The sequence below is a fragment of the Miniopterus schreibersii genome, assembly GCF_964146895.1.
Source record: "Miniopterus schreibersii genome assembly, chromosome: 6".
Lineage (NCBI taxonomy): Eukaryota > Metazoa > Chordata > Mammalia > Chiroptera > Miniopteridae > Miniopterus > Miniopterus schreibersii.
In genome coordinates, this window is record NC_138107.1 from 2,865,846 (window position 1) to 2,892,183 (window position 26,338).

The 26,338-nt window shown below is 55.3% G+C and overlaps 2 protein-coding genes and 1 long non-coding RNA gene across 5 annotated transcripts; 1 reads left to right on the plus strand and 2 right to left on the minus strand.

Annotated features, from left to right (window-relative positions):
- The first annotated feature begins 31 nt into the window (after positions 1 to 31).
- Positions 32 to 3,657, plus strand: TCF19 (transcription factor 19). 3 transcript variants are annotated; one of them, XM_081140175.1, is made up of 4 exons: positions 32 to 224; positions 603 to 1,156; positions 2,096 to 2,651; positions 3,254 to 3,657. In XM_081140175.1, the coding sequence occupies exons 2-4, from the start codon at positions 919 to 921 to the stop codon at positions 3,261 to 3,263; spliced, it is 804 nt and encodes a 267-aa protein (XP_080996301.1). In that variant the 5' UTR covers positions 32 to 224; positions 603 to 918; the 3' UTR covers positions 3,264 to 3,657. The 3 variants fall into 3 exon arrangements, with proteins under 3 accessions (XP_080996301.1, XP_080996302.1, XP_080996303.1); XM_081140176.1 differs by having other exon boundaries at positions 78 to 224; positions 557 to 1,156; XM_081140177.1 differs by having other exon boundaries at positions 78 to 224; positions 564 to 1,156.
- Positions 3,658 to 5,282: 1,625 nt separating this feature from the next.
- POU5F1 (POU class 5 homeobox 1) lies at positions 5,283 to 9,797 on the minus strand (the record flags this gene model as incomplete). The annotated part of the gene is given in 6 exon segments (XM_081140251.1): positions 5,283 to 5,622; positions 5,781 to 5,939; positions 6,256 to 6,386; positions 6,703 to 6,817; positions 9,386 to 9,388; positions 9,390 to 9,797. Coding segments are annotated over 6 exon segments (1,083 nt in total). The 3' UTR covers positions 5,283 to 5,355.
- A 6,412-nt stretch (positions 9,798 to 16,209) lies between these two features.
- On the minus strand, positions 16,210 to 20,370 carry LOC308558858. The gene is made up of 3 exons (XR_013999062.1): positions 20,217 to 20,370; positions 19,611 to 19,861; positions 16,210 to 16,962 (listed from the first exon to the last, which is right to left on the minus strand). It is a non-coding gene; the product is annotated as an uncharacterized lncRNA (long non-coding RNA).
- Between the last annotated feature and the right edge of the window lie 5,968 nt (positions 20,371 to 26,338).

A 26,338-nucleotide genomic window follows, 5' to 3' on the forward strand; every position in this document is an offset into this window, starting at 1 on the left:
GGCCAATCAGGAACGGCACGGAGGCGGGCTCGCTGGCGCGAAGTTCGGACCCGGGAATTGCGAAGGCGGGGTCGGCGCTGCCCGCGCGCGGAGACCGCGCCCCTCCTGCGCTGCTTTCCCGCTGTCAGACTGCAGCGGAGCCCCTGCCGGGCCGGAGCCCGGCGTCCCGGACGCCGCACAGCCTGGCGCTGCCGAGAGAGGCCACCCCGAGGCTGCACCGCGCGGTAGGTCCGAAACTGGGTTGGGTTGGGCAGGGAGAAGTCTGGGTTTGCCTTACATGGTCTCGGGGAGCTGTTTCTGTCCCACCCGGAGAAGCCGGGTTGCTGGGGTTTAGATCCAGTTTCTTGGAGGACGTAGGGACCCGTTTGCCTGCATTTTGGGAGGTGACAGTGGAGTCACTTCCCACTGGGGTTCAAGCTAACTGGTATGAGGGGTTGGCTAGAAGAGCGAGGTGCGGGTGAGCAGCAGGCCTGACAGGAAAAAGCTTATTTTCTCCAAGTTTTATTGAGGTGACGTTAGTATTGCACAGAACTAGGAGCCCACTATACACAACTAGTTTGCAGGTCACCAAAAGCTGCCTAATGGTATGTTGCCTGGAACAGATTGAAGGCTCCTGGAAATTGTGCGGCCTGAGGATCCGGTTCGTCCAAAGCGCCATAGGACGAGTTCGTGTTTGCACTGCGCCGACCTTCCCGAATTTCTCCCCTTTGGAGCCGCTGACAGCCATTTTGCATCGTGTGCCTCGGATCCTTGCACTCCGAATTTGCGCTGCCCAGGGACTGCGCTCAAAGTTGAAATTGCACAAAGCATAGCTCAAGTTTGCACCGGACGGAGTGAACTGAGGCCGCCCTGCTGGCTCGGGAGGGGGGACGGTGATGGATCCCTGAAGTGGAAGAGGGTGTGGAGCGGGCACCGCCCATGCTGCCCTGCTTCCAGCTGCTGCGCATCGGGGACGGCGGGGGCAGTGACCTCTACACTTTCCACCCTCCAAGCGGGACTGGCTGCACCTATCGTTTGGGCCGCAGGGCCGACCTGTGTGATGTGGCCCTGCGGCCCCAACAGGAGCCTGGCGTCATCTCTGGAGTCCATGCGGAGTTGCACGCTGAGCGCCAGGGTGATGACTGGAGGGTCAGCCTGGAGGACCATAGCAGCCAAGGTGAGCAGTGATGGGGCTGGCATGATTAAGGGACTCACAAGGACCCTGCCTGCCTGCCTGTCAGGTTGGATGGACAGGTGCCCCCGGTCTTTCCGCCAGCTCTCTGCAGCTCTCTGTTGATCTCCATTTAGCTCAGACAGAGGCTGGGAAGTGGTTCCAGAGCCTGGGGAAGCATGAGGAAAATATAAGTGGGGGGTCTTCTGAGGCCAGTGGGGGCCCCAAGCTCAGACTTGACTCAGTTTCCAGACTTGCTGAGGCACCTTGTTCCTGTCTTAGAGCAGTTAGGGTATGTTGAGTTGTTTTAATGATATGGGTATGTCTTACTCCCTGATGTGGAGGTGGTCACAGCCAGCGTCAGGCCTGTCACTTCACTTCTCTGGGTCTTAGTTTCCTTAGGTAAAAGGGAAGACTTTGTAAGGTCTGTTTGGTGTGTGTAGGAATTAGATAACTAGAGTAGCCAGTATTCATTTAGTGCTTACTCTTGTGCCAGGCACTGTTTTAAATGCATTGAATGTAGGTGAGCATTTAACATTCCCATTTTACAGAACAAGTAAAATGAGGCACAAAGAGTTTAACTTGTTCAAGGTGACAGAGCTGGTAAGTGGTGGAGTAAGGATTGGAACCCAGAGTCTGAGCTACGCTGAGTTAGAGCTGGATGAGGGTGAGCATGTCTGAGAACTGGACATCAGTAGGGTGAGGAAGGAGCCTGCTCTCTCCATATGTTCTGTGGGAGGGTATAAGGAACACACTTGTTCCCAGCTCAGGAACAGCTTAGTATCTGATGTCACCTGCTGAGGGACTTAGAATGTGAGAATTGGATGACAGGTGTCATGGTCTTTCTCATGTTCCCCATAAAATGAGATAGGGCCAAATTTCTCCACTCCTAACTGGTCATTTGCTTTTGTCATTCCATGTATCTGTCTGGTGCTCCATCAACAGGGACTTTGGTCAACAATGTCCGACTCCCAAGGGGTCACAGGCTGGAGTTGAGCGATGGTGACCTTCTGACCTTTGGACCTGAAGGGCCCCCAGGAACCAGCCCCTCGGAGTTCTACTTCATGTTTCAGCAAGTCCGAGTCAAACCTCAAGATTTTGCTGCCATTACCATCCCACGATCTAGGGTAGAAGAGGGAACCGGGGTTGGTTTTCTGCCCATGCTGCCTCCCCAGGGGGCTCCTCAGCGCCCCCTCAACACCCTGTCCCCTGCACCAAAAGCCACACTGATCCTCAACTCCATCGGCAGCCTCAGCAAGCTCCAGCCCCAGCCTCTTACCTTCTCCAGGAGTAGGGGTGAGCCACAGAGCCTTCCTCCTCGCATTCCCCACGGGGAAGGGGGGACTACCCCTTCTGCCCCAACCCCCAGAAATCGGAGGAAATCAGCTCACCGAGTGTTGGCAGAATTGGATGACGAGAGAGAGGCTCCTGAGAGCCTCCGAGTCCTTAGAGAGCCCAGGAAGAAACTCTGTGTAGAGAAGACCCCACTGACACCCAGTGGGTAAGTGGAGGGATCATTGTCTTAGTATTTCACTGCCTTCTGATTCCTTTTTAGAGCCTCGGGTTGGGAGGAGCCCCGTGCTGGGAATGGGCTGGGCAGTGGACAGAGAACAGAAGCTGGAATAGCAAGACTTGGGTTAACTCTACTAACCAGGTTCACGCTAGTCTAGTAAGTCTGTCTGGGCTCACTGTTAGCATCCAGGGAAAAGTTCTAGGCTTCTCCTACAGGTTTTCAGTGACCCTGGTTTTTGTCACTTTCTTCAGCAATCGACTTGGGCATCCTCCCAAGCACCCAGTGAGCACCCACATGACTCCCCCTGTAGTTGGGGGCGGAGAGCCCTGTGCTGCCTGCCCCAAGAAGAGACAGTGGCCTGGGTTCAGTGTGATGGATGTGACCTCTGGTTCCATGTGGCCTGTGTTGGCTGCAGCATCCAGGCTGCCAGGGAGGCTGACTTCCGGTGCCCAGGGTGTCACATGGGCGTCCAGACCTAACGCCCACCACCAAGGGGCCAGAGGATAGAGCTGGTACCTCCTGGCCATGGGTGGACACAGTAGAACACCAGTGGGTCCTAAGAAATGCCTCTTCTTCCCTTGCCTCCCCAGGAGGGAATGACTACTGTGCAGGGGTCCAATGCTATGGATTCAAGGTTTGGAACAGGCCCTCATGGCCAAGGTGACAGAAGAGATGGTTTCCTGCCAAAGATAATGCTGCCTTCAGGAAGTTGCTAGTGAGCTGAAAATTCCGTTACAAGTCATAGATCCTTATTGTCAGGGACACTAGAATGTCGGATCAGAGCACTCATCAACTGCAGAGACCATCCATGCCTGGAAGATGTAAGTCCCAGACCTGAACAAGTGAGTTTTCAACTTGGATGGCACCCCCTCAGGCATTCTGGGAAGACCTAGGGCACAGCCCCCAAACTCTAATCCTATCGCTTATCATGTTTGTGGCCTGGCTTTTCAGGTTTCCTTCCATTTCCAAATAAAGAATGAGAACATTCGCCCTAGCCGGTTTGGCTCAGTGGTTAGTGTTGGCCCGCGGACTGAGAGGTCCCTGGTTAGATTCCAGCCAAGGGCACACACCTCAGTTGCAGGCTTGATCCCCGGCTCTGGTCAGGGCGCGTACAGGAGGCAACCAATTGATATATCTCTCACATCAATGTTTCTCTCTCCCCTCCACTCTGTCTGAAAAGCAATGGAAAAAATATCCTCAGGTGAGGGGAAAAAAAAGAATGAGAACACTCATTTACTGCTAGGTAGTTCTTCCTTTGTGGGTCATACTCCTTGCTTTCCCATTCTTGGGAGAATAGACTTGGAAAGGTCTGGAAAATGTGAATTCTTAGGGGAAGGGGAGACGAGCGGAAAAGGTAGAGAAATACAAAGCTGCTCTCTGAAAAAGTGCAAATATATGGGATAAGGTGGGAACTGGGAAAAAGAAACACTCAGGAAACAGGGTTCTGGTTTAAAAGAAAACATCCATTGCCCTTAAAAATGGGTAGCTGGGGTTGGTCAGTTTCATGTAGATGGCAGAACTTCTCCGAGTTTCCCCAGTACAGGCCTACCTCAGATATTGTGAGTTCGGTTGAAGGCCAGCCACCATAATAAAGTGAGTTGTAATCTTTTTACTGGTGGAGGATCTTGCCTTTAATTTGAAAAATACACCTGTGAAGTGCAATAAAACAAGGTATGCCTGTACTGCCAGGGAAGAGAAAGCCTGGTAAACCAGCTAGAGCAGAGGCTGGCCTGGTCCTGTGTAGCGCAGCCCACGTGTGGCACATTGGTTTTCTGCTGTGAGCCTCACACCCAGCCAAGACCCCGTCAAAGCAGCGTTTCCAGTTCTTGCCAGGAAAGCCTTATCTTGACACACATCCACCCCCTCTTTCTACTCCTACCTCAGCTCACCAACGCGTTTTTTCCAGAGGAAAGAGTTCCAGAGCAAAGACCCTTATGTGGTAGTGGTAGAGCCAGGACTAAAGCGTTAGGGGTCTGCTGAGTCACTCAAGGATAGGGCAGGCGAAAACCCTGAAGGGAAACCAAACAGACCCTGGCATTAAGAAAGCACAAGATGGAGTTTCTAGCTGGGGTTCTATGCAAAAGAAGTAAGTCTTGAAAGACTTGATTTCTTAGCATAACAACACTGAGGACTCCCAAAAGTAGAATGGAGGAAGCAAAAAGCCCACTCCTAATAGGGAATGGGCTACAATTAACCACATCTGTGGGCAAAAATAAGACGTTTAACTCAAAGTCCTTGGGAACCCGTGTCACCAGCTCCAAAGAACTAGCTCATGCTTCCAAAGGCCTCTACAAATGAAGTTGGGTTCCAGGCCCAGCTCTCCCTGCCACTGTGACTCTTGAGTGGCTTCGGCACTTTGGTTTTGGGGTGACTTGGGTGTGACAGCTGTTAGTATTCACTGTTCGGCGCCCCTCCCACCATGTCAGTAGCTGGAGGAGGAGGAACCAACGACAAAAGTATCCGTCTGCTGTGTCCCAGGTTTCTTTATTTAAGATCAAAGTGAGAGGTGATGTGGGGATTAAAATCAAGAGCATCATTGAACTCCACCTTCCCTCCAACCAGTTCCCCAAATTCCTACCCCCATGCCATTTGTGCTCCCAATTCTGTAGAGAAGGAAGAACTTAATCCCAAAGCCCTGGGACAATTCTCGGGCTCTTTCCCTCACTCTCCCTGTCCTGGGAAGGCAGGCAGCTCAGTTTGAATGCATGGGAGAGCCCAGAGAGGTGACAGACACAGAGGGAAAGGCTTCACCCTCAGGGAAAGGGACCGAGGAGTACAGTGTAGTGAAGTGAGGGCCCGCATAGCCTGGGCTACCAAAATGGGGCCCTGGTGCCAGAGGAAAGGATACTGGTCCCCCTGAGAAAGGAGGCCCAGAAGCCTCAAAATCCTCCCGTTGAGAATAGTCACTGCTCGATCGTTTGCCCTTCTGGCGACGGTTGCAGAACCACACTCGGACCACCTGGGGACGGGGGACAAGGGAGAGTGACTCGCTCATAAACTCCAGCTGGATCATTTGGCCCAAGACCAACAGATCCAGAGAGGTTGGAGAGCAGGCACCAGAGCTCGGGCTGTGGGGTGGGGACAGGAGGACATGGGCACTCGGGGATGGGCACTCACGTCCTTCTCCAGCCCAAGCTGCTGAGCGATGTGGCTGATCTGCTGCAGGGTGGGCTTCGGGCACTGCAGGAACATGTTCTCCAGGTTGCCCCTCACTCGGTTCTCGATACTTGTTCGCTTTCTCTTTCGGGCCTGCACAAGGGTCTCTGCTTTGCATATCTGGGCAGGTGGGGAGGGGGTGACAAGAAGATGGGAGGGCAAGCTTTGAACCTACTGAGCAACAGCACCAGGACAGTGACTCGAGCAAGTTGCTCAGAGGCATTGGCTGGATGTGTACCAGAGCTGGGCAGTATGAGGACAAAGGATCCTGCAAGGGCAGGTTTAGACCAGCAGCTGCACCTTGTCCCAGCAGCACTGAGGAATCACCCTCCACCCACGGAGGGCTACTGCCCCCAAGAAGCAGAGCTGCCAGCCAGAGATGGAAGCAATGGACGTGGGGCCGAGTCATGTCTCTGTGCACCCCACCCACCCTCACCTCCTGCAGGTTCTCGTTGTTGTCAGCTTCCTCCACCCACTTCTGCAGCAGGGGCCGCAGCTTACACATGTTCTTCAGGCTGAGCTGCAGAGCCTCAAAGCGGCAGATGGTCGTTTGGCTAAACACCTTCCCTGGGGAGGTGGGTTGAAGGAGAAGCAAGGTGAGGCAGCAGGCAGGGCCCTCCTGACTCAAGACCCCTGTGTCACCACCTCTCCCTGCCCTAACAAGGTCCCACAACACCAGGATCCTACTTCTTCCTAGAGGGAGCTCAAGGCCCATGTATCTTTCCCCTCCCTCTGTACCCTCTTCATGGGTGAGGGTGGAGCCTGCCCCTGGAACACCAGCCCTCACTCCCTTGATAACAAAGGCCCAAGTTCAGGACTGTTCCTTCCAGGGGAGGTGTGGTCCCTGTGTTCTATAGGTCAGAATATGCTGAGGGGGACCCACCAAAGAGAACGCCCAGGGTGAGCCCCACATCGGCCTGGGTATATCCCAGGGTGATCCTCTTCTGCTTCAGGAGCTTGGCGAATTGCTCGAGGTCTTTCTGCAGAGCTCTCATGTTCTGCGACGGCATTTAAAAAGGCAGAGGATGTGTAAGAACACAAACACGCCACCTGTCAACCCCCCTGCCATCTGGGCCCCAAGGAGTGGTCCGTGGGAGTATCTCTGCGCCCAGGCTGCCCAAAGAACACCTGAAACAACCTATCTACAGACATCATTCACCCCAGAAAGCAACACGTCCGTAGCTGCAGAGCAACGCACAATGGAAAGAACATCCATCAGGTGAGGAAGGGAGAGCCTACTGATCAGCTTATATAATACAAAAGCCTTCTGACTGGATTAAAGACCTAGAGAAGGCAAGAGCACCATCTCTCTGATTCTCGTTTCAATATACTCAATCTCCCAGTTTGCTTGTGGGGCCCCAAATTGTGACTTAGCATGCACACACACAAACACACTACAAAAAGTTACAGGTGTCGGAAGAGGTATGAACAAAGTGCTTTGTGTATAGTTGGTGCTCAATTATTTTAAAAGCTGATTATCCTTTTTTTTAAATTTTTTAAAAGATATCTTTACTGATTTCAGAGAGAGGAAGGGAGCGGGAGATAGAAACATAAATGATGAGTCATTGATCGGCTGCCTCCTGCACATCCCCTGCTGGGTATCAAGCCCACAACCAGGGCATGTGCCCCGACCAGGAATCGAACCAGGATGTCCTGGATCCTAGGTGGATGCTCGGCCACTGAGCCACACCAGCCAGACTGATTATCCCTTTTTAAAAACTGATTTGAGAGAGAGAGAGGGATAGGGAAGGGAGGGGGGACCGGACATCAATCAGTTGCCTCCTGAACGAGCTCCTACCAGGGACTGAACCTCCAACCTGGGTAGGTGGTAACTGAACTCCCAACCAACTGAGCCACACCAGCCAGAGTGATTATCCCTTGTTTTTGTCATATCTTTTTTGTGATATGGAAGCATCCTCAATGATTAATTCAACAGATTTATTCTACACCTTCTACAAGCCAGTGGCTACACAAAGTAGACAAAAAGCCCTGGTGTCATGGAGCTCCCATTCTAATGTGGAGACAAGTAACTACTATCCAGTATGTTAGAAGCACCATGGGAAAAGTGAAACAGGGTAGAGGATTACAAAGTGCAGCAAGGGAGGACACTATGGGGAAGGCTGGCAATTTAAAGAAGATGGAGGTGGTCAATTTGAGCAAAGGGAAAGAGCCAAGTGGAAACATCCTGAGGTGGCAGGTGAGGTGGGCAGGGGCAGGCAGGGTGGCAGGGAGGGCATGGCTGGAGCTGGGTGAGTGAGCTGAGGAAAGGGAAGGGGGAGGAAGCTATGAGATCAGAGGGGCAAGCAGGGCAGATCCTGCAGATGCTGCAGTGAGTTGAAATGATCCAACGCTCATATTTTAAGGCGTTCACTCTAGTTGAGGTGGTGACAAGAGACTAAGGAGGAAGTGAGGGAGTAACTAAGGAGGCAACTGCAGTTATCTGGGCACAGATGGTGGTGGCTGGGACCGGGTGGTAGGATTGATTTCGGGGTGAATTTCCAAGGTAAAAAGGGTGGTGTTTCCGAAGGAGGAGGTAGGGAGGTCAAGGAATGAGGGTGCCTGGTTTGGGCCTTGAGCCACTAGGTGATGCTGGAGGCGGTGCAGCTGCTCGGAGCCATCCCGACAGATGGAAAGGGTGGCAGTCACGCCTGCGAGGTCCGGGGCCTTGAGGGGGGGCGAGAGCAAGGGCATGTGGGTGCCCTGCGGGGAGGCCCGGAGCCCAGAGCTTAGCGCGCGGGGTCCCGCCCCTGAGGGAAGCATCCAAGGGCAATCAGCCCCGCCAAGCCCACACGGGCCAGGCTCAACCGACAAACGTCCTGAGCTGTCCCCGCCAGGGCTTTTCCAAATCCCTTTGGGGATCTGAAGTAAGGTGAACCCCGGTGCAAACCCTGGCTTTACCGTTTAGCAGTTAAGGCCCGTGAAACAGGCTAATCATGCCTCCCTGCAAGGGTCCCGGCGGCTAATGAGATGATGATGTGGAAGAGAGGCGCACGCAGCGGGCCTCGGGAAGCGGCCCGCGCCGGGCAGCCATTACTCCCCGAGGCGCCGCGGCCGCCCCGGCACGTCGGGGCCCCGGCCGCCTCGCAGCCCCGAGGCGCGGCGCTCGGCCCGGCGCGCAGACAGCGCCGCCCCCGTCCCGCGGGGTCCCGCGCCGGGGCCCCCGCTCGACAGGGCGCGGGGTGCCCTCCGCAAGGGGCTCCGCGCCCAGAAGCCGGGGGCGCGCCCTGAACTTGGGGCGGTGCACACGCGGCGCACACCCGCGCTCCGGCCGCTCCGAGGCCCGTCCCGCCCTCGAGTTTCGGGAACAATAACCCCGAGGGGCGCGGCTTTTGCCCTCGGGCTGCCGGGTCGACGGGGGCGCGTCCTCGGGACGGGCTCGGACCCCGCGCGGGCCCCGGCCCCGGGCAGCGGGAGCGCGGGGCGCACCGGCCCCGAGCCCGCCGCGCTGCCGTCGACTCGGCCGGAGCGCGGGCCTCGGCGCGTCCCCGGCGCCCCCGGCTCGGGCCGGGCTCCAGGCCAGGCGGCCGCGGGCCGCCAGCACCCCTGCCCCTGCCCCTGCCCCGCACTCGCCTCCTCCTCGGGGTTCGGCTCCAGCGTCTCCTTGTCCGGCTTCGCGGCCCCCGGCGGGGCGGCGCAGGGCTCGGGGGAGGCCCCCTCGGAGCTGCTCTCCACCCCGGCCCCCGCCTCGCCCTCGGGCTGAGGGGTCTCCAGGCCGCCTTGGGGTGCCAGCCCCACTCCAGCCTGCGGGCCACAGTAGGCCATCCCCCCGCAGAACTCGTACGGCGGGGGGCACGGGGGGACCCCCCACACCTCGGCCCCGGGGCCAAGCCCGGGCCCGATTCCAGACCCGCCGGGAGGGCCCTGGAAGCCCAGCCAGGTCCGAGGGTCAACCCAGCCCGGCTCCGGCCCGCCCGGCCCGTCGCCTCCCCCGCCCGGTGGGGGCGAGAAGGCAAAGTCGGAGGCCAGGTGTCCCGCCATGGGAAGGACGGCGCCCCGAGCCGGGGGCCTGGTGGAAGGAGGGCTCTCCGCCGCTCGGCCGGGCCCTCTCCCCTCCCCACGCCCACCCACTGGCCTTGACCTCTGGCCCCGCCCCCGGCGGGGGAGGGGGCCGGCGGCCCGGGAGAAACTGAGGCGAAGGCCGCGGGCCCGCCGCCGGGGCGCCCCGCGCGCTCCGCGGCCCAGGCCCTCGGGGCGGGTGCCCCGCGGACGCCCTGGGCCAGCGGCCCGGCTCCGCACCCCCACGGCTGCCCGGCCTCACAGCCCTCGGGGTTCGGGCGCCCAGGCGCGGGCCCCTCTCCCAGGCCTGGCCCGCCACCGGCCCTCAGCACCCGCGCCCCCGCACCCAGCGCGGACCCGGGCACTCAGCCGCAGCACCCCAAAGCTGTGGGTGCCCGCTGCCCCCCTGCCCTGCCTGCTAGATGCCACCCCCGCTGCAGGGGGACTGCCGGGCGAGGCCTCCCTTCCATACCCAGGGCTTCCCTCCACAGCCCCTGGCCGACCCCAGATCCCCTCCTAGGGCCCGGCTTTGGACTGACTACCCAAGTGCCCAACCCGTGTCCAGACAGAGGGCTCAGACACCCCTCACTGTGGGGCCCGAATATCTGGTACCTAGCTGGCTGCTCGCCCTCCCCCACGGCCGGGCCCCAGCCCCTGCCCCAGGCCGGGGTGGGGAAGGCCCAGGAGGGAGGGGAGAGAAAATATCTGACTTCAGGTTCAAAGAGGCTCGGGAGGGACTGGGGGAGGGGGCAGGACAATGGCCTTGGCTGGACAATCCAGGTCCCCAGAGGGGGCAGCTCTAACCCTAAACAAGTGCTCAACCCTTGAATGGGCCTGGATGGCTCCCCTGGGGACAGCTTCCTGACCCCCAACCCCCTAGCCCCAGTCCCCTCACACAGAATCCCCCTCAGAGTGGCTAGAAGAGCTCCAGGAACCCACCCCAAATCCCCCTCAAAGACTGAACCTCAGACGGGGCCTCCCGCTGGGACCCAGGTATCCTGCCCCCTTCCTCTGGAGGAGTCAGGCGTCAAGCCTGACCTCCACCCCACCCCCCAACCTGGGCCCTGGGAGGTGCTTTGTTTGGGGGGGCTTGGCGGACAGATACAGGGGAGGTGGAGAGCGATTTAGGGGGGATGCAGGAAGCCTGCCCCAAGTGCGCCTCAGGGTCTGTTTCCTGAGTGTCCTCAGGGCTCACTCTGCCGGCCGGGTGTGATTCTGTTTCCTAGAGCACAGCCCTCAGAGTGCCTGTCGGAGACAGAGGGATGAAGTTTGCTCCCAAAAGTTGCCCTAAGTGGAGGCCCTGGGCTGAATTAGGGGGGTGCTCCCTCCAGCTCACAAGGCCAGAATCCTGAGCCTGGGACACTGACTTCTGCCGACTTGGGGCATCTGTTCCTCGGCCCTGTGTGGAGCTGCTGGCTGGGGTCAGTGGCAGGCCTCTGCCTTCCGGGGCATTGGGTGCCCAGGTGGGGGCCCTCCCGACTGGCCTGCTGTCTTCGCCTTGGTTATCCGTGAGGTTTCTGAGCCTGTATTCACCTCTAAGCAACTAACTGCCCAAAAGGATAGATTTAGGGGCCTGGTGGGGGTGGAGAAACTGCTTTGGAGCAGGAGGGGCCCTTCTCCAGCCATCTCCCCAACCCCCAAGACAGGGCCCTCACGGCACCTTTGTCATGCATGTATCTGTCTGCCAAGGAGATGGCCTCCCTGAGGAGGGGGAGGGGAAGGCCTCCGCCCCGGGCTCCTCAGATCGCTACCCTCTAGGCTCCCAGAAAGCCCTCTCCCCAGGCCAGTCCAGAGAGTTCCTGCTGCCCCCAACTTCCCAGTGGCTCCCAAACACCTTTCCTAGTTACCCCCTCAATACCACCCTCTTGCTTTGTATGTTTCTGGGCAAGAGGCTATTCCAGAGAGAGAGAGAGAGACAGAGGAGAGGTGGGTCCCCAGGTCCTGGGTCCCAAGATGGTTTATGGCTGGACGTCTGAGCTGGGTCAGCACTGTGCCTGCCTGACCCAGAACCTTAATGGCAAGTGAAGTTTGTGTGAAGCCCTAGCAGGCCCTCCAGCGATGCTGTGCTGATGAGGCCCAGATGGGCTGGCTCCTGCTCCACACCCTCCTGTGAGGCCTGCAAGGTAGGCGGCTTCATTTCTGTCAGGGGCTCCTGTAGGCCCCGCCCGATGCTGCTGGCCGGGAGGGGACTGGAAGCAGGGCTGAGCCACCAGACCTGGCTCTTTACTGTCGTGTGGGGTCAAGGCCCTTCCCAGAGACCATTCGAGTAAGTGTGGCTGCATAGGACCAGGGAGGGCAGCTGAGGTCACACTCCCGGAGGTGCAGCGTGGCTGCAAAGAGGTGTAGAGGTGGCCTTGCTGTTGTCAGCCACCACCCCTCACGGGGGTATGGGGGTGCTGTTTGGTTGGGAAAACCAGCAGGAAGGGCTCAGGTGGGAACCAAGAGGCTTGCTTAAGCCCAGGTAGCAAACCACTTATTCTGCCTCCTGGGTTCTGTTAAGTTGAAGCTAGGAGAAAGGGAAAGAATGGAGGGCTGAGGGGAGCAGGGTTCAGACTGTGGACCCCAAGAAGATTCAGTTTATCCTCTGAGATAAATTTTATAAATAATAAGAGCTCAGTGGCCATCTGCTGATGGGCTCCTCACATACTGTGTACCAGGAAGAACCTCCGACCGAAGGCTCAGCTTACACACTATGCAGAGCTTGTTTGCCCCGAGTCAACCACTTCAGGGACACCCTGGTCATCTCTACCTACAGACTGGGGCCTGCCCCATCCAATCAGAACTGCATGAATGATATCCTCATTTGCATCTGTACCGACAAATCAGAACTGTCCAATTTGGAAACCTCATTTACATGAAATGACCAAAATGGGAACTGAGCTGGAAAATTCCGTGTAAAAGGTGATTTCAAATAGCGAGTCAGCCATTTCCCTTCCTGGGGAATCTGGTAGTTTCCCCTCAAGTTGGTTAAGATATGTATGAGGAGCTTGGAAGCCAGTTTTGATTTGGTTTCAGTGCCTGGGAGCTTACAAGAAAAGTATTTCAGGAAGTAATACTGCTCATGGAAAACGGGTATGTGTTGGGAAGGAGACCACCCAGCCAAAGGCTGGAGAGGAATGGGAATGCTAATGTACTCCCTCCTCTTTCCTACCCCTCCATTGCCCTCTACATTCCACTCTGGGACCTCAGCCTCCCAGAGAGAGGGACCCTGACAGACCCTAAGGTGCTTCCAGTTCTACAATTCTGGCATACCTGCTGTCCTGCCCTTCCTCCACTTCTTCCAGGGGACACTGCAGAAGCAGGAGCCCACCATGGGTCCAGACTGGCTCTTGGAATGGGGCGGCTCTGACAGAACAGCCGGTACCACCTCCCCTGCCTTTCCCTGGGCGCTCTGGCTGCTCATCTGAGGTCCTACAGACCCAGCATCGGCCTGCTGCTGCACCAGGCAGGAGGTCCTCTGCACATGTCGAAGGGCATCTCTGGACTGCTGGCTCTAAGCAGTCCCACCCTCATCGGGTCAAGTGGCTGAGATCCCCGTGACTAGGGTTCAGGGGTGGCCCATCTCTGAACTAGGTGAGCTGGACTATGGGGGACAGAAGTCAAGGACCCCACATGTTGGGATGGTCCCGCTCCAGGGGATCTGTAGACACACATGCACTGAGGGGCTACCAGGACAGGGAGGAGACCTAAAGACTTCCTAGACCGGGGGAGACTTTCTGCTCCGGTCCTGCAAACTTGGTGATTCCCACACAGCGGCTGCCACCCAGGGACCGTTGCACTGCATTCCACAGTGGCTGTTGGTCAGCCTGAGTGCCCTGCAGTGCTAAGCCCTGGCCTGGGTCAGGACTTGAACACCAAGTGGAGAAAGGGGTGACCAAGTATATGGAGAAGGCAGCCCCATGGCTGACCTGGTCAGCGCCAGAGCTGTGCTCAAGGGCACACAGGAAGTGCGATGGAGTTTGTGGCCTGCTGTCCCATCTGTCCCACAGTCCCCCAGCCCTTCCTCCTTCCCCACTCCTGTCCCCAAGAGGGTAGACGCAGCTCTTGGTCACGAAAGATTGCTCCTCTCCCTTCTCATCTGCAGTTCCCCTGGCTGCTCTAGTTCCCCAGCAACTCACAGACCACCATGGTCTGGAGTATGTGACTGAAATGCCAAAGCCCCAGAACTGCAAAGTCACAGAAGAGCAAAACCATGGCCTTCTCCAGCTCCACGCACACCACTTCCCAAGGGCCTGGAATTCCCTTTTCCAGCTGCTAAACCCTCACTCACTCTCCACAGCACACCTTCTGTCACCACCCCCCCCCCCGCCAGCAGTCCTGCGGCGCCTTACCCCCTATTCCTTGCCCAAGTGACTCTCTGCTGCATTCCCAGCATGCATGGCCCATGCCACAGTTATGGTACTGAGCTAACCCACCACACTGAGCCCTCCTGAAGGCAGGGGCCCACGCCCTGTGCCTAGCACAGCACCATGTTTAAATCCTAGACGTAAAGTCCACCACTGTCCATATTGCCCATGGTGAATATAACTGAGCCTTTCTAAGCCTCACTTTCCTCATCTGGGGATGGGGATGGGAGAGCATAATAGTCCCTACTTCACAACTAAGGGTCAAAATGAGATAACGCATGTCAGTGTTAACGCAAAACCTGGCAATAAGAATTCAAACCTTGCCCGGCCGGGCGTGGCTCAGCAGTTGAGCATCGACCTAGTATCCAGGCGATCAGGGTTCGATTCCCGGTCAGGGCACATGCCCGGGTTGCGGGCTCGATCCCCAATGACTCTCTCATCATTGATGCTTCTATCTGTCTCTCTCCCCTTCTCCTTTCCTCTCTCTGAAATCAATAAAGATATATTTAAAAAAAAAAAAAAAAAGAATTCAAACCTAGCGCTGCTCTTGTAACGTTTGATTGGCAACAGCACAACACACAGCACACACTGGACCCTCAGATGTTTGCTAGATGAAAAGAAAATGCAGGTTAGAAGTACTCTTTGCCTGGCCGGGCGTGGCTCAGCGGTTGAGCGTCGACCTAGGATCCAGGTGAGCGGGGTTTGATTCCCGGTCAGGGCACATGCCCGGGTTGTGGGCTCGATCAATGACTCTCTCATCAGTGATGTTTCTGTCTCTCTCTCCCTCTCCTTTCCTCTCTCTGAAATCAATAAAGATATATTAAAAAAAAAAAAGAAATAGTCTGCTTGGGACCCTGACCAGGTTCCCAGGATTCCTAAAACTTCTGCTGGGGGTGGGGAGGTGGCTGTGTAGTAGGCAGCCAGTTAGTTCCCAGACCCTGGATTTGAAAAGATTGAATATTATTTTTTTCACCTGAAGAGAAGGCCACAGAACCTAGAGATGACAGAAATTCTCTAGTACTGTTCCCTGCCTGGGAGAAGGGTGAGAGACATATACTTATGTTCTACCCTTTCCAGTACCCAATGGCCAATATCCAGTCCTTTGGGCCACTGAGTACATAATACGGTATGGAGTCAGGGATGAAGCCCTCCTGACAGGAGGCGATGGTATCAGAGCCTCAGAGGGCAGTGCAGTATTGAGTGTCCAGCTCCGGGCCCAGCACTGAGCCGAATGAATGCTCGTGGCCAATAATGGGTGCACAGGTCCATGTCTTAAGGACTGTGCTGAGCCCCTGCCCTGGTCCCCATCATGGCCCTGGCTGTTCTGCTCCATGATGCTCTTTAGGGTGATCACAAGGTGCTGGGCTCTGGCCTTCAGTCTGAGGACAGCTTCTCCCAAGCCCCTGGGTCCCAGGGCAGGGACCAAGCACCATGCTGCCCAGGCCTCTGCCCACCTGCCCTCTTTGTAGCAGCATAAGAAAGGCTGGTCATTCAAGTAGCCTGAGAATTCACAGGGTACTGCCCAGGGCTGGGCTGGGAAAGAGCAAAGAAGTCACAGCACAGAGAACGGGCTGCTGAGGGTAAAAGAAGTGGTGGGAAAGAGTTATCACTAATAGGCATCGACACTCGGAGATGGTCCCACAGGCTCCTGTGAGGTTAGGATTTAGGGCACCAAAAAAGTGGGTAAGGGGAATGGGGAGTGGACAATGGGAAGGGGAACTCTTGTTTCCCTGCAGGATCTCATCCAGGCTCATTGTTTTAAATAGTAATGACTCCCAGTCTCTAAATCCCTGCACTTCACAGGAGTGCATCCAAACAGCTGTGTGCCACCTTGACCTAATGTCCAAACCAAGCATACCCCCTTAAACCCCCATGGAACACCCAGGCCTCATCCTATAACCCTGGTAGGCTGTATCACATCCAATCCACCCGCTTACTCAAGTCAGAGCTGGGTTGCTCGGAAATTGCCTTGATGCCCCAGTAGGCAGCCTCCTGGTACAGTACCCAGTATCCCAGAGGCGCTGGAACAAAAAGGCTCCCAGAACAAATTAAGATGCTCAAATCACATGGTTTATTCAGTAAATGTAAAAGGCACAGCAAGGAGCAAGGGGAAAGCAATGAGGGAGGCTAACACACTTAGGATCAGGTGCAAATTGGGTGGGGGGATCCCAGGACCTGAATTCTGGGTTATGCCGCAGACACCTGTCCTGCCAAACTGAGGCCTCCCGAGTACTGAGTGCCTCAGATGTCTCCGGATATTTAGTACCTTCTACGTTCTTCTCTCCCTTTCTACCTCAGTTCACAAAAATATGTTCTTACCAACATCTAACAGGTGGCACGGATTGCCACTCACCGTGAGGAATGCATAGTTCTACCCTCCCATCTGTTTTTCTACCCAAACAGCCAGCCAGCGTGCTTCGTGTGGGTGGTTGTCCTCCATGCTCCCTCCTCCCTCAGCACCTCTCCATGTCAGTGTCGCACAACTGCTGAGCCCTGCTGTTTCTTGAGTCTGGACATCTCTCTCGATTACCATAGCATGGCTTGCTTGGATCACAGCCAGTCTTTCCAGCTGGTCTCCCTCCCTCCAGTCTGAACCACTGACAATCTGTCCTCAGAGTCGCAGCGATCCACCTGGAAACAAAGCTGCTTGCATACACCCTGCTGCTCCTTCAAGGATTCCCTTTTGTTCTCAGGATGACTTCCAAGCTCCTTAGCCGGCTAACAAGACCCCTCAGGCCCTGGCCAGGTAGCTCAGTTGGCTGGAGCATCCTTCCAATGCACCAAGGTTGCGGGTTTGATCCCTGGTCGGGGTATATATGAAAGACAACCAATAAACGCATAAGTAAGTGGAACAACAAATCCATGTTTCTCTCTCTCTCCCTCCCTTCCTCCTTATCTCTAAAAATCAATCAATAAAATTTTTTTAAAAAGATCCCTCAAGCCCAGCCGGGCGTGGCTCAGCGGTTGAGCATCGACCTAGGATCCAGGCGATCAGGGTTCGATTCCCGGTCAGGGCACATGCCCGGTTTGCGGGCTAGACAGCTGATCAATGACTCTCTCATCAGTGATGTTTCTATCTCTCTCTCCCTCTCCTTTCCTCTCTCTGAAATCAATAAAGATTTATTTAAAAAAAAAAAAATCCCTCAAAGGCTGACTTCTCTGGCCTCACATCCCCACTCCTTGCCTTCACTCCTCCCTCTCGGAACAGGACTGTTTGAACCCCTGCTGCTGCATGTCCCAGTGTCTACCTGAGACTGCCCACTCTCAAGGCAAGACTTATTCCCCTTTCTGCTCCATACGCCAGCCACTTTAAACCTTTCTCAGCCTCACAACACCCACCACACCGCACCCTTTATTGCAGAGATGGCCTCTGACTTAGAGATTGTTGGGGTGCCGCGAGGCACACTGCACTCCCTCATGGGCCTTCCTCTTCTGGTTCAAAGTTAATTCCTCAGCCTCCCTTGGATCCCTTGGTCATTCCCCTCTACCCAGCAGGGAAGAACACCAGCTCCTGAGAGGGAGGAGGGCACAGTGCCCCACTCCCCAAGCTTGCCAGAGCCTAAAAACCACCTGGGCTGTTTGTGTCCTGGGCCTTTCCTCTCCAGAGCCTGACTCAGGTGGTTTGGGTGGGCCCCAAGAATCTATTTTTAACAAGTACCTCATTGATAATTCTTATGAGATGTACTATAAAATGAGGAAATAATGCCTGTTTTAGAGGATTAGGGGTGATACCCCCCAAGCACCTCGTAGGTATTTTAAAACATATTTTTAATCAAACACAGCTGCTGCTTTCATTGGCTTCTTTTCCAAAAATGTCTTCCTTTAGACTCACTACTCCTCTTTCCAAACAAGCTCCTGAATAAATTCTCTACTTCCTTAGCGCCCCACTCACTTTTAATTAACAAGATATTTTACATAACTGATTTTTTTCTGATAAAAAAGTAAAATCAACTATCTCAGAACAATATTAGGAGGGAAGTGATAGGTCCTCCCGCCCCCCTCTTCCCAGGATATCAGCTTGGCGAAGGATCTTCGTGGTTACTTTTCACGAATATAGTAACTTGCTTTTTTGAACATAAAATGAGATTGTACTGCGGCGTAACTGTTCTTCCACGCAGTAAATGTCTCATCGGATAGGTGACCAGCCACTTGCCGACGGGTGACTCCAGCGCCGCCCGCAGGCTCCGCGGCGGGCCCTCGGCTCCAGGCGCTCCGCGCTCGGCCGGGGGCCGCGTCTCCTCCGCCGCGCTCGCGCGGGGCGTGGGGTTCTCCCCGGGGCCGCGGTCCACCCTCGGCTCACTCACGAGAACCCCTCACCTCCGGCCTCTCCCCTCGGCCGTCAGCTCGCGCCCCCAGCACAGCTGCCCCAGGGACCTTCCCAGCACCAGCCGGACCTCCCGCTGCCCGCCGCCGCCTCCAAGACCGACCCGCGGCCGGCCCCGGGGCACGGGCACCTGCCTGGGCTTTGGAATCAGAGACTTAAAGGGGGCGTCCCGCGCTCGCCAGAGTGTGAATTCTGGGAAATCACATAACTTCTAAACCTCCCTCTCTCACCTGTAACCTGGGTAATAAGCTCTACGATGTTGGGGTACGGCTGAGATTCAACGGTTGACTGTTAGTAAATCCCCAGGAAGCCACGGGAGATGGGCGCTCCGCGTGGGCTCCGCGCTCTGACTCGGCCTGCGCCTCCCACCCGCGGGTCTTCACAGGCCCGCGGGGGCGCCCTCGCTCTGCTCGGGTATCTCCTCTCCTCTCCCCCTCTCCTCTCCCCTCCTCTCCTCTCCTCTCCTCCCCTCCCCTCCAGTCCTGCCCCCTCCCCTCCTCTCCCCTCCCCTCTCTTCCTCTTCCCCCCTCCCCTCTCCTCCCCCCTCCCCTCCACTCTCCCCCCTCTCCTCCCCTCCCCTCTCCCCCCTCTCCTCCCCTCCCCTACTGTCCTCCCCCCTCTCCTCCCCTCCCCTACTGTCCTCCCCCCTCCCCTCCACTCTCCCCCCTCTCCTCCCCTCCCCTACTGTCCTCCCCCCCTCCTCCCCTCCCCTACTGTCCTCCCCCCCACTCTCCTCCTCTCCACTCTCCCCCCCTCTCCTCCCCTCCCCTACTGTCCTCCCCCCTCCCCACTCTCCTCTCCACTCTCCCCCCCTCCTCCCCTCCCCTACTGTCCTCCCCCCCACTCTCCTCCTCTCCACTCTCCCCCCTCTCCTCCCCTCCCCTACTGTCCTCCCCCCTCCCCACTCCCCTCCTCTCCCCTCCCCTCTCTTCCTCTCCCCCCTCTCCTCCCCTCCCCTACTGTCCTCCCCCCTCCCCACTCCCCTCCTCTCCCCTCCTCTCCCCTCCCCTCTCGACGCCGAGTCGGCACCGCCTCCCCCTCGCTCCCCTCGGGAGGCGGCCCGCGGCCCCGCGGGTCGGCTGGCGCAGCCCCATCGGCGCAGTAGTTTCTTAGGTCGGATCTTACTCATCTTTGTGTCCCGCACACCCAGCAGGCAGTAGCCAGTGAGTGGGGGCTGCAAAAATCAGTCTGGTACAGAGCGTGTTCTCGGCCCCTGGCCGGGCGGGGCGGGCCTCGACCTGGGGCCCAGGAGATCCAGGTTCGATTCCCTCGGCGCTGCCCGGTTGCGCTCGATCCCGGTCGGGGCGCGCAGGAGGCCGCCGGTCAGTGACTCCCATCACTGATGTTTCTACCTCACTCCCTCTCCCTTCCTCTCTCTGAAATCAATAAAGATATAAAATAATGAGATTAAAGGACTTAAAAAAAAAAAAAAAAAGTTTTTTCTGTTCCTCTCCTGCGGGTATGGGAGGAAGCCCGCCCCGGGGTCTGGTCGTCCGGCAGCCCCGCAGCCTCCGCTGCACTCTCCCGGGCGGGCTCCGGGACGAGGGCACAAAGGGCTCCAGGGGCCGCGCTCGGGGAGGGTGAGACTGGGGTGAGGGGAGGGTTCTTACACCATGGGTCCCCCGAAACTCGGCGCTCGCGAAAAGCACTCGCGCCCCCGGCGGTGCGGCCGGCGCTCCCGCTCGGGATCCCCGGGGGGAAGCCTCCCGCTGCGGGCTGGGGCGCGCAGACCTGCAAGGCGGGGTGGGCTCCGCACACTCGGCCTCCCGCAGCCGCTGGCCGAGCTCCCGGGACGCGGGCCGGTTAGCACGGCAGCAGAACTAGGGGCGCACAGGCGCCCGCAGCCAGGAAGGGGCTGCAGGGAGCACCAGTCCCGCCCCGCCCCGCCCCGCCCCGCGAGCCGGGCTCCGCGCCTGCGCGGCCCCACCCACCCGCGCCCGCCGCGCGCCCAGAGGGGCTCCCATTGGGAGTGGCTGCTGGGGAGGCGGGACCTTCCGCTTCCTAGACCCGCAGGATCCACCCGGTCGCGCTCTGCCCTTCGCTCCGGGAGGCGGGGCGCGGTCCGTACCCCCGGGGCGCGGGATCTAAACTGCACCTCGGTTACCGTGGCTCTCAGACCCATCCTCACAACTAAATATTGTTTCTTTCTTTCTTTTTTAAGATCTAGTCTTTTTTTTTAAGACTCACTGGAGGATATTTTTTCCATTGCTTTTTAGGGAGAGTGGAAGGGAGAGAGAAACCGAAGTGAGAGCCACGTCGGAGGGGCGGGGGATGGAGCCTGCAACCCAGACACTTCCCTTGGCCGGAGTCCCGCCGAGAACCTTCAGCCTGCAGGGGATGCTCTAACCGCTGAGCAACCCAGCCAGGGCTAAATGCTGTTGTTGTTTTAAAAAATATATATCTCCCGGGCCGGGCGTAGCTCAGCGGTTGAGGGTCGACCTGGGATCCAGGCTTCGGGGTTCCGGGTCAGGGCACATGCCCGGGTTGCGGGCTCGATCCATGACTCTCTCATCATGGATGTTTCTATCTCTCTCCTTTCCTCTCTCTGAAATCAATAAAGATATATTTTAAAAAATAAAATATTAAAATATATATATATATATCTTTATTGAGAGGGGAAGGGAGACGGGGAGAGAGAGAGAGAAACACCCACGATGAGAGTCATTGGTCGGCCGCCTCCTGCACTCCTGGGACTGGGGATCCCTCCGCAACCCAGACGTGTGCCCTGACCTTGAATCAAACCGCGATCTCCTGGATCCTTGGCCGGTGCTCAACCGCTGAGCCACGCCAGGCAGGGCCTAAATATTGTTTTTAAAAATCGCTTTTATGTCTGATTTCCAAGCCTCTGCTGGACCCCAACTTCCATTTTCAGTCACAGGGTGATTTGAGGATGTATCAGAAGTTGTTTCTGTTTTTTTTGTGTTTTTTTAACTGTAAATACATGACATAAAATTGACCATTTTAACCATTTTTAAATGTACCATCGGTGGCATTAAGTACATTCACATTGTTGTACAACCATCACCAAGAAGCTTTTGATATGTATAAAATTTAAATTACTAAAGTAGTACATGCTTGTCATTACAGCCGGGTGGATAGTCCAAACATTTATAAAAGAGAAGCTAACAAATGCACTCTATTTCCACCACCAGGAGTAGCCGCCACAACGGTGTCTGTGTAGCCCGGTGTGTATTTCTCTGAGGACCATGCAAGCAGATATCCATAGATTTGAGGATTTTACTTTTTGCTCTCACAAAAGTAGGATAACACTATTTGTAATACTCAGAAACTCACATCCCTCCGTACAAATCGGTTAAGCTCCTCTTTAGTAACTGCATAGTAGTCCACCTGTGCACGTATCACTTTCTCCAGTCTTTTATTTTTTAATATGTTTTTATTGATTTCAGAGAGAGGAAGGGAGAGGGAGAGAGAGAGAGAAAGATCATTGATGAGAGAGAGTCATTGATCGGCTGCCTCCTGCACGCCCACTACTGGGGATCAAGCCGCAAGCCAGGCATGTGCCCGGACCAGGAATTGAACCTGTGATCTCCTGGATCATAGGTCAATGCTCAACCAACTGAGCCATACTGGCCTGGCCAGTCTTTTCTCTTTTGATGGACGTTTGGGTTGTTTCCAGTTCAACACAACAAATGAAGCTACAATAAACATTCTTACATATTCCTTCCCTCCCGCTCTTATTTTTATAGGAGATATTCCCCACTGTGGACTGCTGGGTCAGGAGTGGCGGGTATTCTCCTTAATATTGTCAGATTACATTTACACCCAGTGGAAGCAGTTTCTAGTCTCCACAGTCTTTATTCTCATGAATGCCCCTTTCCCTGTGTCTTCATCAGCTGTGGATGTTATAGCTAATCAACTGAGTGATCTTTCATAGGTTTGCAGGCCATTTGGATGTGTAATTAAACCTTGTAAAGAGGCTGACGTTTCTCCCTGTCTCATGGAGACTGCAGCCCCCTATTAATTCAGCCAGCATTAGGTTAGTGCTGCTTCATTTCTCAACAATCTGGCTGTGACTCTGCTGTCCACAGAGAACACCGTGGGATGCAGCCAAGGGTGTGAGAAGTTTGGAAAACTGCCCGACCTAGGAGTCTGGATGGGCAGTGGTGCCCAGCAGAACCCAAGTGTCCTGGGGACTGGTCTCTTCACCCTACCTGTCCTCCTTGTTCTGGAATGAGCTTGCTTGTTCCTCCAGAAGATGGAAAGAAATTCAATCAGAAGGACACTGTTTCTCTGTGTCCAGACTTGAATTCCAACAGAGAATTCTGGAGCCTGCAGTGCCCTGTGTGTCAACTCTGTCTAGGCCCCTTCCATGAAGTACCCCTGTCCTCCCTCCAGGGGGCACTATACCTAATTTTGACTCAGAAGGAGAATATTACAAGCTGCTCCAGGGTCTTTGTTCTTAGCTAGACTTGAAAGTCCTGGAGAGCTGGGGCTGTCTCACACATTGCGTTATCCCCAGAGGCAAGCACGACTCTTGGGACACAATAGGCACTCAATTGTGAAGTGAATGGACTCGTGGGAGAAGTTAAAGGGTGGAAAGGCCCAAGGTGGGCAAAGGCAATTTCTTCTTCCTCTCCTGTTTTTCTAGTCATTGTGGGGAGAAGGAGAGGAGGGGTGCTGGGTGGATTAGAGGCGAGATTCCAATTGTGTGAGGAGGGTGTGGGGGGAGGGGAGGAGGGAGCCTCTCCACTTTGTGAGTGCCGATCCAGCTATCCCTGGAAAGCACTGTCCCCAGTATCAAGACCCATTCAAAATCTCCCGCTTCTCAGGAGTTGTCATGAGCAAGGCCACATCCCCGAAAGGAGTCACATACATTTGTGTGTTTCCACAATACCAGGTTTGTTAGGGGAGACCTCCCCAATAGGCCAATAGGGCTACAGCAGGTGACACACAGAAAGGGGGAGCTTACACAATAGTGCCAGCGGAGCAAGCGTCCAGCGCCAAGTCCTGATGTGGTATCCAAGGTGGGAGAGGTGGCAGCGCGTGTCCTGAGGGTGAGAGTCCTGTTGCCTCCCAGGGTGACCCCCGTACAGCCAAGCTGGAGCATCAGCTGGCCGGACTCGGGGTTCTTACAGCCCACAGTGGGCAGGTCCCACTTGTATCAGTGTCCCGATGGAGTCCTGATCCAAGTGTCCAGGCTTGTGGTTTGGGGCATTCTGACCTCTCCCAGGGGCCCTGTTGCGCACTGGCACCCCAGTCTTGGGCGTAGCTGTCATGGCTGATGGTGACTCCATACTGATTGTCAAGAGGCACCTGGGAAGTCCGCTCTGCTCCGGTCCTATCCAGGAGTCCTGAGGCAGGATGTGGAAAGGGCAGGCTGGGCGGGGCCTGGGATCAGCCCGGCTTCGCCTGGGTGGTCTGTGGGCTGGCCACTTAAATCCTGACTCGGCTACAGGTCTCCGAAATGGAAGTTTTCTCCTCAGAGTTTTCTGCTATGAAGAGAAAAGAAGGTGCTAACATAAAGTTCTGGCAAAGAGCAGGTATTACAGATAAGCGAGCTACTGTCTTCATCAGGTCCGCCGTCTGCCCCCAACCCCTCGATGCCTCCTCTGGCCACACCGATCTCACTGTCCTGAAATCACACAGGTCACACCACATGCTGGCCTGCGGACACACTCTATCTTTACTTACCCTGTGGTCATTTGATACTTACTTTTTTCTGTAAACAAAATGTGTAGGTGCGGCTATAGGGGCTCTGAGCTGCCACTTCCCTGTCTGGGCCTGGCTTGGGCTTCGGCAGCTGTTTCACGTCACCGTTTACGAACCGCCTGCAAAAGCTGCTGTGCAGCCTCCCACCCTCTCCTGGGGGCTCCAGCCCATCCAGTTGGAATGTAATAGATCAAAAGGGAGTGGGGTGGGGTCCAAGCTTAAAAAGAAATGATTCATGTGCTTATAGGAATAACAGGGCTGAATATTTGACTTTCGGGCTATTAAAACTTGGAGTGGTGCCTAACTTCAAAGAGTCCACAGCAGAAGGGAGATGGATGAATGTTTTAGAGAATACGCAGTAATGCAAGGTTACATTCTAAAAAGATACTGAAGCCACAAAAATTGAGGATTTATTGTACCTTTACTCACTTAAGCAGCTCCTTATTATGGGTTTGGGGCTGTTTCGTTTTTGCCTTCACAGTGCTGCTGTGGATGCCGTCACACATCTTGCCTCCAATGATCTCATTTTTATTATTAACATTAAAAATGTTTTAGCATCACCGTGGCCAGTTTGCCTCAGTGGTTAGAGTGTTGGCCTGCAGGTTTGATTCTGGCCAAGATCAGGCACCTCGGTTGCAGACTCGATCCCCAGTCCAGGTTGGGGCACATGCAGGAGGCAACCAACTGATGTTTCTCTCACATCGATGTTTCTTTCTCTCCTTTCCACTCTCTGAAAAGCAAAGGAAAAATATCCTCGGGTGAGGGTTAAAAAAAATGTTTTATTACAAACATTTAAAAACTGAGGTATACTTTTATAAAGTGAAACGAATACATGTTAGTGAATCCATAGATGAATTTTAATAAACACATGCAACCATGTTACCCACACCCCCATCAAGACGTGGACTCCTTCACCCTCTAATGTTCTCTCTGTCCCCTTTCATCCCCACCCACCCAATAACCACTGATCTGGTGACTGTCACACAGAGGAGTTTTGCCTGCTTTAAAACGTGATAAATGTACTCCTAGGCCTTTGTGCCTGGATTTTCTTTTTTTTTTTTTTCCTTTTTAAACACATCTTTATTGATCTCAGAGAGAGGAAAGCAGAGGGAGAGAGAAAGATAGAAACATCAATGATGAGAGAGTCACTGATCGGCTGCCTCCTGCACGCCCCCGACTGGGGATCGAGCCCACAACCTGGGCATGTTCCCTGACCGGGAATCAAACCCCGATCACCTGGATCCTAGGTCGACGCTCAACCGCTGAGCCACGCCCGGCAGGGCTGTGCCTGGATTTTCATGTGATGTAATATCTGCTGATCTATCCCTGCTGCCGCAGGCCTCAGCAGTTCTCCATCTTTACTGCTGAGTAGTATTCCATTGCAGATGGCACCACAACTTTTGGACATTTGGGGCTTTCCCAGTTTTCATTTATCACAGATAAAGCAACTACAAACATTCTCAGATGTGGCTTTATGGACATATATCTTCATTCCTCTGAGTAATGCCTAGGAATGCAAGGGCTAGTTATAAAGGACTTGTTTAACTTTACTAGAAGGTACAAAACTAATTTCCAAAGTGGCCGTTTTGTATTCCTCCGGGCAGAATGAGAGTTGGGGTTGCCCCACACCCTTGCTGGTACTTGAAGTTATTAATCTTTTTACTTTAGGCCATTCTAATGAACACATAGTGGTTTTTCATTGTGGTTTTACATTGCACTTTCTCCTGATGACTATTGATGTTGGAAACTTCTTCATATATTGTGTGTATGTGAGAACAAGGGCCCCTTCCAAGCTCCAACCCCCCTCCCAGCCCATGAGAATATCATGAAAGCCACTTGTGTGCGGCCTGTGAGACCTTGGGCAGCTCCTCTGTCCAAGAAAGACCAAGGAGGAAACTTTCTAGATGTGAGAACAACCGCAGAGAGACAGCTGGCCTTTCGACCTCATGCAGCTTGTGGGCAAGGACATGCCCCCACCCAATGTTCTGCTTCTTTTGTTTTCTTCTAACCCTGTACAGGGAGAGTCGTGTTGCAGCAACTTCACCAGCAAGCAGGCCTCCCCCAGTGAGCACCTCAGTCCTAATAAACCCCTGTCTTTCACAGCCGGTCCTCTGGGGTATTTCTTTGGAATCGGAGAGCAATACACTGAGATTTTCTTGGATCTCAGCTCTTTGAGTAACATA